The sequence below is a fragment of the Gambusia affinis genome, linkage group LG08, assembly GCF_019740435.1.
Source record: "Gambusia affinis linkage group LG08, SWU_Gaff_1.0, whole genome shotgun sequence".
NCBI classification, from domain to species: Eukaryota; Metazoa; Chordata; class Actinopteri; order Cyprinodontiformes; family Poeciliidae; genus Gambusia; species Gambusia affinis.
This window is the reverse complement of record NC_057875.1, coordinates 27,302,153-27,318,059: the sequence shown is the minus strand read 5'-3', so window position 1 is coordinate 27,318,059 and position 15,907 is coordinate 27,302,153. Positions and strand designations below refer to the sequence as shown.

The 15,907-nt window shown below is 37.7% G+C and overlaps 1 protein-coding gene and 10 non-coding genes across 11 annotated transcripts in view; 1 reads left to right on the top strand and 10 right to left on the bottom strand.

The window, feature by feature from the left end:
• Positions 1–15,907, top strand: part of si:dkey-106n21.1 (solute carrier family 23 member 1) — an 80,460-nt gene that overhangs the window by 17,843 nt on the left and 46,710 nt on the right. The window contains exons 4-7 of the mRNA XM_044124009.1: positions 1,411–1,594; positions 3,576–3,757; positions 7,271–7,388; positions 8,898–9,054. Of these exons, the coding sequence (XP_043979944.1) occupies positions 1,411–1,594; positions 3,576–3,757; positions 7,271–7,388; positions 8,898–9,054 (641 nt within the window). The remainder of the gene's footprint in view (positions 1–1,410; positions 1,595–3,575; positions 3,758–7,270; positions 7,389–8,897; positions 9,055–15,907) is intronic.
• trnal-uag lies at positions 12,450–12,532 on the bottom strand. The gene has a single exon. It is a non-coding gene; the product is annotated as a tRNA-Leu (tRNA).
• Positions 12,808–12,890, bottom strand: trnal-cag. The gene has a single exon. It is a non-coding gene; the product is annotated as a tRNA-Leu (tRNA).
• trnal-aag lies at positions 13,167–13,249 on the bottom strand. The gene has a single exon. It is a non-coding gene; the product is annotated as a tRNA-Leu (tRNA).
• On the bottom strand, positions 13,526–13,608 carry trnal-cag. Its single transcript is given in 2 exon segments — positions 13,526–13,560; positions 13,571–13,608. It is a non-coding gene; the product is annotated as a tRNA-Leu (tRNA).
• Positions 13,884–13,966, bottom strand: trnal-gag. Its single transcript has one exon. It is a non-coding gene; the product is annotated as a tRNA-Leu (tRNA).
• Positions 14,243–14,325, bottom strand: trnal-cag. Its single transcript has one exon. It is a non-coding gene; the product is annotated as a tRNA-Leu (tRNA).
• On the bottom strand, positions 14,598–14,682 carry trnal-uag. The gene has a single exon. It is a non-coding gene; the product is annotated as a tRNA-Leu (tRNA).
• On the bottom strand, positions 14,958–15,040 carry trnal-cag. The gene has a single exon. It is a non-coding gene; the product is annotated as a tRNA-Leu (tRNA).
• On the bottom strand, positions 15,317–15,398 carry trnal-cag. Its single transcript has one exon. It is a non-coding gene; the product is annotated as a tRNA-Leu (tRNA).
• Positions 15,675–15,757, bottom strand: trnal-cag. The gene has a single exon. It is a non-coding gene; the product is annotated as a tRNA-Leu (tRNA).

Below are 15,907 nucleotides of genomic sequence, written 5' to 3'. Positions count from 1 at the left end.
GCATGTGGAAATAACTAAAGCTTTTGTTCCCGTTCTCCACCTACATTTGTTGGCAAATGCTTAAAAGGTCACAAGTAATCCAAGCAAACAGGTTGACACTGAGTGATAGGTTAGTCAATCTTTATTTTCTTTTCATATGTTCAAATAGTTCTTTAACAACTGAAACGTGTTTCTTCAGTGCCTTGCAAAAGCATTTGCACATCTTGAACTTATTCATGTTTTGCCATGCTTCAACCACGAACGTTAATGTCTTCTATTGGGATTTCATGTAATAGACCAACAAAAAGTACTTATAGTAATTATATTTATATAGTAATTATTATATAGTAATTATAAAATGGGAAGAAGTGGTTTAGGTCAGGGGTTTGTAAACCTTTCTATGACAGGTCCTCTGACAGAGCATTAACTTCTGGCTGAGGACCTCCTTTGCAAACCCACATAAAATGCTACAAAATATGTAAAGAAACATCAACTTTTAGACCTTTTTAGTCACCATTCACTTATACATTTGTTTAGCATAAATTTTGCTTTTACGTTCTGATTTTAGGAGGCCATAAGTCTTTTGGTGAAAACCTTTGCTATTTATATGTTATGATTCTATTTCCAGATAACATAATGTTTAATTACAATCTGTTCTTTTGATTATAAGAATATATGTGATATTATTTTAGATTATTATTAATTATTTTATATTAATCAGATCAACATTTATCTTATTTCCACAGTTCTTATGGTTTCTTGCAGCGGTCTATAATAGCTTGAGGAGCAAAAATGCTGGATGAATTTGACAATTGAGAATCTGGAATATTTAAATTAATTATTTTAACTTATATTTTACATAAAAAATGGCATAACAAAATAAATTATGGTGAGAAATTTAAGAAAAATTATGTGATTTATTTATTTATTTATTTATTTATTTATTCATCATCTTCCTTCCAACTTTCTGAGGCTCCCACACCGCCTCCTGGTGGCCCACTGTGAAAAACACTAGTGTAGAAGAGCACAACTGTGTAAGCAGTTCCGTTAATCAGATGAGTCCACAAGCCAAATATTTTCACCTAAATGCAAAGTAGCTTGGTGAAAGTTGTTATGTAAGACTTCACTAGGGAAGTCTTACGTAACATCCATAATCCTTCTGATAGAAGGTTTTAATAATTAAAGCAACCAGAAAAAGATTAACTTCTCCTTCCTGTCATTAATAACAAATATGATGTTCTATCCATAGATAGATATTGTTCAGGTTTGTCTGCCTACTAAAGTTTACAGAAAGATACAGGAGCATACTTTAGCCGGATACTGTTGTACTGTCTGTCTTCTCCCATCTCTAACTTTGCTTGGCTCCGGCTGCACCCATTAAGGTCGCCCTGGTCTGCTGACTTGTAAACTCTCGACTTTACCGATTTACAGGTTACCAATCCTTCAGGGAGGGACTTTCAGTTTCATCACTCCTACTTTGGCCATTCTTGCCCTGCCGAAATGGCAGTGTCCAGACCCAAATGCATCTGTGACCCTGTCCATGCAGCTGCTGAATGCCACCGGTCCACTGCCACAGGAAAACTCAGATGAAATCTGGATGCCACGAATACGTGAGGTTAGTAAAATATTCACTGCAAGAAGGCAATAATTCCCAGTAAGCTGGATTAGCGACACTGCCTGAAATAAGAACCTCCACTAGGTTTTCACAGATTGCAAATCAGCTCAGCATGAGCCACAATTCCCTGAGAAAATTCACTTTGAGCTGCATAATCTTTCTTGGTGTTGGTCAGGAGTCTACATCATTTTTAATGAACTCTGCTTTTAAACAAGTTTCTGAAAATTACAGCTTGGTAAGAGCTGTTATGCAAGACTATCCTCCAATCATTTTTTCCCTCCCTGTCAGTCACAGAGATCCCAAAGAAAAGCCTTTTACCTGTGAATTCATCTTTGCACAATTTTTGACACAGTTCTGCTTCCCCCTGCATGGGGCTGTAATCCCCAGATTTTCTGCATAATACACGTCAAATAAAAATGTGCCTGGCAGGATTTATAATTGTATGGTGTTTAACAACAGTGAAGGCAGTGATGTTTAAGATACTTAAAGCTGCAGGGTTCTAATCATAAATCTATCCATTGTAGTAAATTTACTAAGGAACCTGCCAAGTTAAGATGCTTTGTTCACATTTGAAATTCTTTTCCCTATTGACTTAGCTGAGAGCTTGACTTGCATACTTTTCACCTCTTGATGTCTTTATTTACTCAGCTGCAAATCACAAAAAAAGAAAAAAAAATCCTTGTGATTGGGTCTCAGATTACTGTAGCTGCACTTATTGAAAATATTTAAACAACACATAAGTAATTAGGATTTTGTGTATTCACATATAAATGCGTTTTATTCAAGAATTATTTTCAATACCATAGATCAGAATATTTGCTACGTAATATTTTGTTATGTGCATTTCACAAAAATTGCTGAAAAGTTTTCATGTTTCCCAAATTCAAACCCACTGCTAACTTCATTGTGTTTTCAGTTATGTTGCCCAACATAACTGAAAGAGCAAAGCATTTTTTTAGGACTTTCATGTTAATACACTGGATGTAATAGGACTGACTTCAGTTCGTTTTGTGTTGTAAAAACAACTGGAACATAGAAAATTGCTCTCTCACATTATAAACTTAATAAAACCCATATTAGTTTTTATTATTAAAACAGTAAACCGAGTCACTGAGCTTCATTCATTCAGTAGGAAATGTTGAGGGATTGGTCACAATCTGTGAGTATTTGTGTTTCACTTTTGTATTATTTTCCATCTGAGTTATTATTTGATAGTTCTAATTCCATTTAGAAATTGTTGCTGCAGTGTTTCTCCTTTATTTGGTGTTTAGTCTATGAATTTAAAATTTGCTAGCTCCATTTATGTTCTGCAGTGCCAAAACACAAAATCTTACCTAGTACATCTGTTTGGGTTTTGAACTTAAAATTGAACACCATTGGGTTTGTTGTCATTGTCTAGTCGCCATAGAGTGTGTCCTAGAGTGACTATACATGGATGAATAAATAAATAAAGAAATAACTAACTAAATAAATAAAATAAAATAAAAATAAATGAATAAATGAACCTAATTTATTTTTATATGTCTCCACTATTGCTGTTACCAGTGTATAAAAGAAACCTATACAACATAAACAAGCAATGCTTAGCCTGGTAGCTCACCACATTTATAGATCACAGGGGGGAAACTGTGCATTCTGAATGTAAACTTCTGATTTTAAGAGTGAAAAACCCACCAATCTCTGACATATCCTGTCTCTCAGTTTTGTGGCATTTAGCAAGCAGAAATTTGGTAATTCAAAGTGACCTAAAACAAGAGAAATTTGGTCTGATTTAACTTCAGACAGTGTGATAAAAGGTCTGGCTCTTTTATGTATTCAAGCCAGTTTCAACTGTATAAAATATGTTAATCAGTGTGTCTGAAAGGATAAAAGTGGAACACTTTGTATGCAAATGATGTCTGTAAGTGGTGGTTAACTATGAGTAATAATCTTTCTCTGGAATGGGAGTTTAAAGGTTTTCCTGTTTGGTTTCTTTCTACAGATCCAGGGGGCCATCCTGGTTGCCTCTCTGGTTCAGATTGTCCTGGGCTTGTCTGGACTGGTCGGCCTCGTGCTTAAATACATCGGCCCTTTGGCTATCGCTCCTACGATCACCCTCATCGGCCTGTCACTGTTCATTGAGGCTGGGAAAAAATGTGGCAGTCACTGGGGAATTGCTGCTCTGTGAGTGTTTCATTAATGCACTCCATCAACATTTTTCAGAGCCTTGCCTTCTTACTGTAGAGATTTTAAGTTTCTCATGGATGGTAATTCTGCTTATGCGGAAATAAAAAACACATCTATGTATGTACTGTGTGATGCTGTGAAATTCAAATTAAGTCAATCACTTTAATTTCTCTCTTAGACAGCAAACAACTTCCTCTGTTATTATTATTATTATTATTATTATTATTATTATTATTATTATTATTATTATTATTATTATTATTATTATTATTATTATTATTAATTATTATTATTATTATGGTCACAGTTCTGATTATAGCTATCTGCACATGATCTGAAAGAAACAAAATCAAACCATCATCCTCCTACCTCGTTGTGTCATCTTATTTGTCGTTTTTGCCAGTAGTAACAGCCGACTTGTGTGATGCGAAAAAAGGTGTTTCCATTGATACGGCTGAAAAATCGCCTCATCCCGGCGCAAAACTTTATTGAAAAATTTGAGATTTTTCACAATTGCTGTGTTTCTATTAAGCATGTATCAGTTTGCACAATTTTACAGTTAATGGAAATACATTAACTGTCACTAAAGTAATACTTATTTCTTAGGGTCATGTTTGCTGTTATCAAAGTAAAACCACAAAATATCCTGACAAAACCTGAAGTCCATATCATCCACCCCTAATTGAAACACAACGCAGGCGTCTTTTCAGGCGCTAGATGAGGCTGTGCTGTTGTTTTTGATATCATTACCAACTTCTACCAAGATTCATCCTCAGTTTGCCTTTGCTGTGGCCTGCAAATAATTAACCCTTTCATGCATAGTGGTCACCTTATTGATCACCTTAAGAAAAAAAAAAAGTTTTTATACAAATTTTCTTTTCCCTACCTTTTTTTTTAATGCATTAAGAAAATAAAAATAAAAATTGGAAAAAAATCATGACACACACACAAAAAAACTTATAATTCATATATGAAAGGGTTAAGTTGGGGTCCAAAACCCCCCAAAAAAGACAGTTTGAGGATTAGGACGCGATTTAGGATACAGTCAGTATTTGATATGGTTGGCTTTTGCTTGTTGTGCAAATATATCCATAATTTTCCCTTTGTTAGACGATATCACATCAAGAAAAGCTCTTTCTACGGATTAAAAAGCTAAGCTGTTCTGGGTCATGTTTCAGTGAATGTGCACCAAGACTTTACCTGCACATGTACAAACCAGCCACCAAATCCATTTCATTTCATTTGTGATAGTGTGGAATAAATTTGATGTGTGTATCTGCAGTCATCGGTTTTATGGCATGAAAAATTAATCCAGATGAATGTCTAGTTAGAGATCAAATTTCCTGTCCAGTATCATACATGGACAATTGGATTCTGCTGATGCTCACAGCAATATTGAATTTCTCTGACAAAGGTAATGGATTGCTTACGTTGTCTGAGTGGTGCATGTTTTATAATATTTGACACAAAAAGAAATAAATAATGATCCTAATAAATAAGCATCTGTTGTTTTATTGACAACAGACACAAAGGACAATACCAGGAGAATTATGCTGACATAAACCCCCTCATTAACACAGCGTCCCTGGAGAAACGTTCCCGCTCTGCAGCACATTGTTTTTTATTTGCTTTTTTTTATCTCTTCAACATAGGCAAGATTGTAATATCTTAAATGTTTTTCATTTGAAAAAGATCAAAGATAGTGTGATGTTGACTAAATGAAAACTCACGGGGTGCCATACCACAGCATTAAAAAAATACATAAAAAAAACCACAGGGCTGACCAAAAGGCTGCATACTAAAATCAAACACAGAAAAACAGGCCACAGAATAAAAGGTGCACAAACTGACAATAGTTTTAAAAGTTGAAACAAACAAGAAAGAATGCACAGAGTAAAAATGTTTTTCAGAGTCAAAAAGGTGTCATTTTGAAGTGCATTACTGAAAGCATTTCACTGTGTAGGAACAACAACAGAAAAACCTCTGCCAACAGTTTGCACATGAGGTGCTCTTTAAATGAGCAGTTCAGACAGTTGAATTGGAGCAAAACTATTAAGTGACATAAAAGAATGTTAAAGACTCTTAACTTCCTTTAATATGGATTTAATCATTGTTCTTAGCTGAGGGTTATTGAGAAACATTAAATACGATAACCTCATCTTATTTTTGAACACGGATCACTTATAAAGAAAAAAAAAGGCCAAAAATGAGGACACTTGGTTTGCATTTTCTCTGAACATAACACACTGTTGTGTAACAAAGTGCAATTTTTTCCATAGCCTATTTATTCACATGGATATGGGCAACAAAATATGCAAAACAAAAACAAACAAAAAAAAAACACCAATGTATATTAATAAAACTACTCTTTGTCTTTGCATTGATGCCAACAAAGCATGCATCTTAGATGAGTGGCTTCCCAGTTGTTCCCAGTCCTGGAGGATTTTAGAGTTATCTATACAGTTTCATCACAGCTTCATTGATATTTTTTGTTGACAAAAGTTGCATTTTTAACCTCAATGGATTCAAGAAACTGCAGTAAAACAATCAGAATGACAAACAGACCTTCCTGCAAAGCATTTTCACATGTTTGGGAATCACTTAAATGTGTTTCTTGGAGTATTGCATAAAGAATTTTAATGTGTGAGAACAAGTACATTAGTTAGATTGTTCTTCAAGGGGCAATATTATGTAAAATTATCTTTTTTGAACTTTACATCATATTATAATGTTATTCCTTCAACAAAAACGTACCTGGAGAGTTGATTTGATTCTTTCATACTTGTTCGAAAAATCCTTGAATGTCCTGTGGGAACCGTTCTGGGGTGCCCAACTGCTTGCTCTCACCAAATGCACACAGCTCATCTTTGGACCTTAACTGTTCCAAGGATGAGCACCAGTTAATACCAGTTAGCTTTAACTGGTACTAAAGCTAATGTCACACTCTATACTGTGTAGAGAAAGCAAAGGAGAGTTTTTAAAACCCTTAGTCTTGGCATCAATCAGTCAAAAGTTTATTTGTATAGCACATTTCAGCAACAAGGCAGTTCAAAGTGTTTTTCATCACAAAAACATACCCCCCCCCCCCCCCCCCCATCATACAGTGCTCCTTCTCCATGTTTGGTTCTGCTTCCGTGGATGTAGGCCCTCCAGAAATGAGTGGATACAACATCCAATTGTTTATGTGACTCTAAGTCATGGAGTGATTTATGAACTACCTCAAGTATTTTAAAGTCTATTCTCTGAGCTACAGGGAGCCAGTGGAAGGACTTTAGAACTGGGGTGATGTACTCTAACTTCCTGGTTTTAGTGAGAAATGTCTATGAAGGGGAATTAAGAGGGTTCTGCTGCATCATGACTGGATATATTATTTCTCTATGATGTCACCTTCATTTTCTATTTCATATATGAAGATCAGCTTATCATACGGAAGTAAAATTTCAAGGCTCTGATGTGATTGTGAGTATTAATGTGTCTACATGAACATTTGCCCTGTCTTCTGTTCTGCAGCACAGTCTGCCTGATCCTCCTGTTCTCCCAGTACCTCAGCAAAGTTCATGTTCCAATGATCGCATACAAGGATAAGAAGTGGAAGGTTTTCCAATATCCTCTGTTCAAGCTCTTTTCTGTGAGTCGCCTCAGATTATCTTCCATATTTGTCTTTTCTCACAACAAAATTTTTTTTCTTGTTTTTTTTAAATGTTGGAAAAATGTCAGGTTTAAGGTAAGAGAGGATGAAATTAATTTTAAGAGCTGTGCACAAGTTGGAATTTATTGTGGGATTGTTCTAATCGCCACAAGGCAAACATTGTATTAGATGGATTAGACTAAAACAAATATACCCTGTGTATTAGCTCTAGGCGATACTGAACAAATCAGTTTAACGTTGGCTGTAAGCTGCATTCAGTCCTGATTGCTGAGTAGTGTCAGCAGGCCCTCGCTTTGTCAAGTTAAAATATATTCTAAATCTCTCAAAGCATTCTAAGAGAAGTGTGTAAGGATTAAAGAAAATCCATAAGAAATTCAAACAAAATTAGGATTTGCGAATCCTAGTTAATAATACTGAGTGTACAAATACACGTTTGATCAAAAATAGAATTGAAATTAAAAAACAAATTCTGAATTCACAAATAGAAGTTTATATAAAAAGATTTAGAGACTGAAATGTCTTCAGAAAAGAAAAAGAGTCTTCAGTCTATGACATTTCAACGTTGATAGTTTTGAATTCAATATGTTTTTCAATTTATCTAATTGCTGCAGGACCTGGCCAACTTTTAGAGTTGGCAAAGACTTGCAGCAATTAGCAAGATTCCGCAGGACAGAAACCCCAGCTGTGAGTCTTAAATGTGTCTGTAGAATTATTCATTTGGACTCATATTTGAGTCATGTCAAGGGAAAATACAACATGTTACACTTAATGGTGTGAGGAAATGAAGCCAGGTATGACATCAAAAGAGACCACATGTTTTTCAGAATGTTAACAACTTTCATAAAATGGTTGAGCTATGTTCTCCAGTAAGTGACATGTATTATATTATATTAAGAGTGTAATGCATGACATTACATTCAACTTCAGGGTTCTCTTTAGAGAAAAGAAAAGGTGGCAGTATGTCGCATATCATGAGCATCCTTTGTTTTCCTTTCAACCTCCAGCTTTAATGTGGTTGTTTTTGTTATGTTGTATCACTAAGCATGTACTTGTATATGATGAAAAGCTCTTCTAGCTCCAACCTAACCCAAAATGTCAACAGAGTTACTCACTAATTATTTGGCATTTTAAAGAGTACATGCACACTTGGTTTAAATGTAAAGATGTTTTCCACATGAGACTGAACTCAGAATCAAAACCAGTTGTGCTCTCCTTTGTGTATAACATTCAAGCTCATAAAAGGCTTTTTTTTTTTCTAGGAAACATTTACTTGATTTCCCCCCCCCCCCCTCCTTATTGGACAACATGATTGCAAACAATGATTTATTAGCTTGTATTATAAATTTGTGAATTGACAGAAAATGTTGACTACTTAAATTTGTACTTAATGTATCATCCTTTCTGCTTTTGTACTTTAGTACCTTTATATAGTTGCAGAAAAGAGTTAAATAATACCAGGATGCTCTTGACATTGATCTTAAATTTCAGGCTTTGTTTGGAATGTGTGGTGCCTGGCTGGTCTGCTTTTTACTGACCGTCTTTGACATCCTACCTTCAAAGTCGAATCAGTATGGCTTCTCAGCAAGAACCGACATCAACCTGAACGCCCTGGCAACCTCGCCATGGTTCCGCATGCCTTATCCAGGTAAGAAACCCTACTTTATACCAAAAGTCAATATTTAAACATGCAAATGCAAAATGCAGTTATTGATGTTGGCCAAAATGCACAACTTCTCTATGATTAAGAGGGAACACAGACTATTGTAGTTCTGTAATTTCCGGCATCAGAACATTATGAAGCAATCAGGGCATCATGTACAGACATGTAAATCAGGAAAGCAGTGCATGCAAAAACAGGAGTAAATGCTTCACGCTGTCTGGACGCATGATTGAAGCATATTTTCTATATTTCAATCAACAGTGAACAGAGCACACATGAGTTTTTTACCAACTACTTCTTGGAACTTGCAACTATAGACGTAAGAAAACAGATAGAAAATGTCCTCTGGTCTGATTTGACTGAGGGGCCAAGGCCAGAGGCAGAGTTGCTGGGTTGGGCTTGGAACCCATTGATAACTTCTTGCAGTTCTTGTTTTCTTTTTGTTTGTTTGTTTGTTTTTGTGGCAATTGCTTTGAGCAATGCACGGTCAGACATTGGAATGAACCTGCTGGGATCATTCCCACTGACAGGATCGGCAACATTTGCTAACACATTAATACCTGGGAAGAATGAATACTGTCTCATGGTTTTCCCAAAGTTGTGTTAGCAACTTTTCATTGTTGAATAGGGGACTTCAGGTTGATTGTAAAAGGCTATCAGTCCATCCATTATTTTCCCCTTATCTCTAAGTGACACTCTGCGGAGGAATCTCATTTGAGGTACTTGTAAATTTCAGGTACCGGTAAATTGAGAGCTTCGCTTTTTGACTCAACTATTTCTTTGCCATGACAGATCTCTTTCTAACTCTTCCATGATAAATACGGAGCAACAATTGCTCTTATAAGTATATTGATAATGATTTGTCTTTGTGTCAACATGCCTGGTTGCTGCAGACCTTCACACTGTCAGTCTCTGCTTACATAGAAGTGGTCACGCTTACTGCTAACCTTTGAATCATGTGCATTTAATTAGCAAGTTTGAACGTTAAATCATTTAAAGCAGCAAGGATTCAAATGGTTCCTCAAAAATTGCTGTATTGAAAGCCATAGAATTCAAGGACTGTACATTACATTCACTCTAAAATTCTTCAGTGAGCCTGGCCTGTGTATCAGTACAGTGTATCAGATTAAAGAGTTTTAACACCTGTTTCAAATCCTGTATATACTGTATTAGTCAGACATGTCCAAGTTTAAACCACTGGAATACGTTTTATATTAGTGTAACTTCAGTACTTTTACAAAAATGACATGTCAACTGAAAACTGGGACTTCTTTTGACAGTCGCCTGTGAATTGCAAATCTTTATGTTTCTTTCACCTCTTACATGCATGTATTCATTATGTAAGCATGTGCATATGCACTAGACAACCACTTTCACAATACCTATGGGAAAAATTGCATTACTTACAATGCAACCTGAGCAGAGTGTTGAGTAGTTCAGCAAGGGTTTAGACATGCCAATTTACAGAATGTATAACTTTTCAGTAGAGCTCAGACTTTAGGGTCACTAGGGTCATGTGAAAAGGTACCCCAACTTTCAGGTCAGTGTTGCATTTGTCAGAATTTTGGAGTTGCAGGTCAACTAGATTGTCCACCAAAGTTAGAATTCTATCTTTAAAGGTTGGAGGTCCGAGTCACTAACCCATACTTCAAAATTTAATATAGCTGCCAAACGAGTAGAACACAGTAATAAACAAATGATAATTTGATGCACTATTGGTATTGAATGTGATACTGATGTCATTCTTGAATTAAATAAGAAACATGGTCTATCCACCAGTCCACATACCAAAGTTTGGTTCTGGTGCAGTTCATGTTATTATGCTTATTTTATGCTGGAAGTTAAAGCATTCAGCCAAAAACTTTATGCACTGTAAAATGGAAGACCAATACATGCTAATAATAAGCTGCATATCAACATATGTTTCACATAACTCACCAGATGTATTTCTTTTCTTAATTATCTGGCCAGTGTTTTTGTTTCAGAAGTGGCTATTGATCAATGTGCTGCGGTGCCAGATTAATTTTCCATTAGCAAATCCTGTGCCGCTCACCCTGGCTATTCTCAGATTGTCGCTCCTACTCCAGGGGTAGTACTAGCAGCACCAAACAAGGCATGGTACGGAAACAATTTGATTGACAGTTTACCACATTCATTGACTGGCTCATTATTTATGTTTAGCTGTGGACCATGGACATGATGTCTACTATTACAGAGCTGTTCAGTACAGATTAGTTTAATTATGAGTTTAATCAGGAGCAGTGGCAGGAACACCTTCAGTAACTTTTGCAGCCGAATGACAGAAGCATGACTCCTAGCTAGGGCTTGGGGATATGAGAAAAATCTAATATCCTGATATATTTTATCTATATCATAATACAATATTCTTAAATGAGCTCCAATGTTATTTTAAACTAGACTTATTGCAGCATGATGTCACCCATGAAAGTTCCCGTCCTTATTCCTTAAATAAGAGTTAAATCTAAGCTCACATAAAAGGGATGCAATGTTTTGCTATTAACTGTCTACTCTATGACTAGATAACAAGGTCAGAAATAAGTTTTAACAAAGAAAAAAATAAAGAGGGATAGGGAAGAAGGTGAGTTATGCTTGACTTTGACAAACCTAACATATAGATGTGCTGTGGAATAAGGTGTGTTTTGGTACAGCTTGAAAATAAAAAAGACAACCTACACACAAACTGACAGATCATCAGAAAAGCATGTGCCATGATTTGGTGGTGAGGCAGAGGCAGCAGACCCAGGTAGAGATGAATAAGATGGTTTAATGAAGATCAAAAGACCAGGCAGCACAAAAGCATGCAGGGCAAATGCTCACAGGCAGACTACACAAACATGACAAGGACCCGATGAGGAAGATGAAGACAGGTGGGGTTAAATACACAGAGGGTAATCAAGGAGACAAGAAACACCTAGGAACAGTCAAGGGGAGACAGGACAACACAGAGACAAAAAAACTCAAAATAAACAAAGACTCATTACTAATCGTAAAATACACAACAGGCCTAAAAACCCCAAACTATAACAAACTGAATGTTGTGTTCTATATGGAATGTTTGAGTGAACCCAGGACTCCAGGGGAGACTGCGGCCTAAACGCAGCGACTTAGACCGCTCAGCCATCATGACTGTCTGTAAAGAGTGTGCACTGTGCCTTCACCTGCGCTATGCTTGAGTGAGGCGCAAAATTTAGCAGTTTTTCCACCAAAATAAACTTTATGCCATGCCAGTGGTTTAAATTTTAAGTGTAATATGATGGGAGTGATTTCATTCCAGAGATCCACTGAACATCTCCAACAGTAGTTGTTGGCTGATGTGACAAGAAACTCACATTCTCAATCCACTTGAATATAAGCAAATGTGTCAGAAGTGGGATTCGAACCCACGCCTCTAGGGGAGACTGCAACCTAAACGCAGCGCCTTAGACCGCTCGGCCATCCTGACGTCTGTCAACAGTGTGCCCTATGCCTTCACCTGCGTTATGCTCGAGTGGCAAAGAACAAAATAATGATAATGCCAAACATTTGCTCATAGTGAGGAGTAAAATTTAGTAGTTTTTCCACCAAAATAAACTTTTTGAAATGCCAGTGGTTTAAATTTTAAGCATAATATGATGGGAGTGATTTCATTCCGGAGATCCACTGAACATCTCCAACAGTAGTTGTTGGCTGATGTGACAAGAAACTCACACTCTCAGTCCACTTAAATATAAGCAAATGTGTCAGAAGTGGGATTCGAACCCACGTCTCCAGGGGAGACTGCGACCTGAACGCAGCGCCTTAGACCACTCGGCCATCCTGACGTCTGTCAACAGTGTGCACTATGCCTTCACCTGCGCTATGCTTGAGTGGCAAAGAACACTAAATAAGGATAATGACAAGCATTTGCTGTTAGTGGGGAGCAAAATTCTGCATTTTTTCACCAAAGTAAACTTTTTGAAATACCAGTGGTTTAAATTGTAAGCGTAATATGTTGGGAGTGATTTCATTCCGGAGATCCACTGAACATCTCCAACAGTAGTTGTTGGCTGATGTGACAAGAAACTCACATTCTCAATCCACTTGAATATAAGCAAATGTGTCAGAAATGGGATTCGAACCCACGTCTCCAGGGGAGACTGCGACCTTAACGCAGCGCCTTAGACCACTCGGCCATCCTGACGTCTTTCAACAGTGTGCACTATGCGTTCACCTGCAGTATGCTTGAGTGGCAAAGAACACTAAATAAGGATAATGCCAAGCATTTGCTCATAGTGAGGAGCAAAATTTAGCAGTTTTTTCACTAGGGTAAACTTATTGAAAGCCAGTGGTTTTAATTTTAAGTGTAATATTATGGGAGTGATTTCATTCCAGAGATCCACTGAACATCTCCAACAGTAGTTGTCGGCTGATGTGACAAGAAACTCACATTCTCAATCCACTTGAATATAAGCAAATGTGTCAGAAGTGGGATTCGAACCCACGCCTCCAGGGGAGACTGCGACCTGAGCATGGCGCCTTAGACCGCTCGGCCATCCTGACGTCTGTCAACAGTGTGCACTATGCGTTCACCTGCACTATGCTTGAGTGGCAAAGAACACTAAATAAGGATAATGCCAAGCATTTGCTGATAGTGGGGAGAAAAATTTTGATTTTTTCACCAAAGTAAACTTTTTGAAATACCAGTGGTTTAAATTTTAAGCATAATATGTTGTGAGTGATTTCATTCCCGAGATCCACTGAACATCTCCAACAGTAGTTGTTGGCTGATGTGACAACAAACTCACATTCTCAATCCACTTGAATATAAGCAAATGTGTCAGAAGTGGGATTCGAACCCACGCCTCCAGGGGAGACTGCAACCTCAACGCAGCGCCTTAGACCGCTCGGCCATCCTGACGTCTTTCAGATGTGTGCCCTATGCCATCACCTGGGCTATGCTCAAGTGGCAAAGAACACTAAATAAGGATAATGCCAAGCATTTGCTCATAGTGAGGAGCAAAATTTAGCAGTTTTTTCACCAAAGTAAACTTATTGAAAGCCAGTGGTTTAAATTTTAAGTGTAATATGATGGGAGTGATTTCATTCCAGAGATCCACTGAACATCTCCAACAGTAGTTGTTGGCAGATGTGACAACAAACTCACATTCTCAGTCCACTTGAATATAAGCAAATGTGTCAGAAGTGGGATTCGAACCCACGCCTCCAGGGGAGACTGCGACCTGAACGCAGCGCCTTAGACCGCTCGGCCATCCTGACGTCTGTCAACAGTGTGCACTATGCCTTCACCTGCGCTATGCTCGAGTGGCAAAGAACACTAAATAAGGATAATGCCAAACATTTGCTGATAGTGGGAGCAAAATTTTGATTTTTTCACCAAAGTAAACTTTTTGAAATACCAGTGGTTTAAATTTTAAGCATAATATGTTGGGAGTGATTTCATTCCCGAGATCCACTGAACATCTCCAACAGTAGTTGTTGGCTGATGTGACAACAAACTCACATTCTCAATCCACTTGAATATAAGCAAATGTTTCAGAAGTGGGATTCGAACCCACGCCTCTAGGGGAGACTGCAACCTAAACGCAGCGCCTTAGACCGCTCGGCCATCCTGACGTCTGTCAACAGTGTGCACTATGCCTTCACCTGCGTTATGCTCGAGTGGCAAAGAACTAAATAATGATAATGCCAAACATTTGCTCATAGTGAGGAGTAAAATTTAGTAGTTTTTCCACCAAAATAAACTTTTTGAAATGCCAGTGGTTTAAATTTTAAGCATAATATGATGGGAGTGGTTTCATTCCGGAGATCCACTGAACATCTCCAACAGTAGTTGTTGGCTGATGTGACAAGAAACTCACACTCTCAGTCCACTTAAATACAAGGATATGTGTCAGAAGTGGGATTCGAACCCACGCCTCCAGGGGAGACTGCGACCTGAACGCAGCGCCTTAGACCGCTCGGCCATCCTGACGTCTGTCAACAGTGTGCACTATGCCTTCACCTGCGCTATGCTTGAGTGGCAAAGAACACTAAATAAGGATAATGACAAGCATTTGCTGTTAGTGGGGAGCAAAATTTTGCATTTTTTCACCAAAGTAAACTTTTTGAAATACCAGTGGTTTAAATTTTAAGCATAATATGTTGGGAGTGATTTCATTCCCGAGATCCACTGAACATCTCCAACAGTAGTTGTTGGCTGATGTGACAACAAACTCACATTCTCAATCCACTTGAATATAAGCAAATGTGTCAGAAGTGGGATTCGAACCCACGCCTCAAGGGAGACTGCGACCTGAACGCAGCGCCATAGACCGCTCGGCCATCCTGACGTCTGTCTGTAGTGTGCCCTATGTCTTCACCTGCGCTATGCTCGAGTGGCAAAGAACACTAAATAAGGATAATGCCAAGCATTTGCTCATAGTGAGGAGCAAAATTTAGCAGTTTTTTCACCAAAGTAAACTTATTGAAAGCCAGTGGTTTAAATTTTAAGTGTAATATGATGGTAGTGATTTCATTCCAGAGATCCACTGAACATCTCCAACAGTAGTTGTTGGCAGATGTGACAACAAACTCACATTCTCAGTCCACTTGAATATAAGCAAATGTGTCAGAAGTGGGATTCGAACCCACGCCTCCAGGGGAGACTGCAACCTGAACGCAGCGCCTTAAACCGCTCGGCCATCCTGACGTCTGTCAACAGTGTGCACTATGCCTTCACCTGCGCTATGCTTGAGTGGCAAAGAACACTAAATAAGGATAATGACAAGCATTTGCTTATAGTGGGGAGCAAAATTTAGCAGTTTTTTCACCAAAGTAAACTTTTTGAAATACCAGTGGT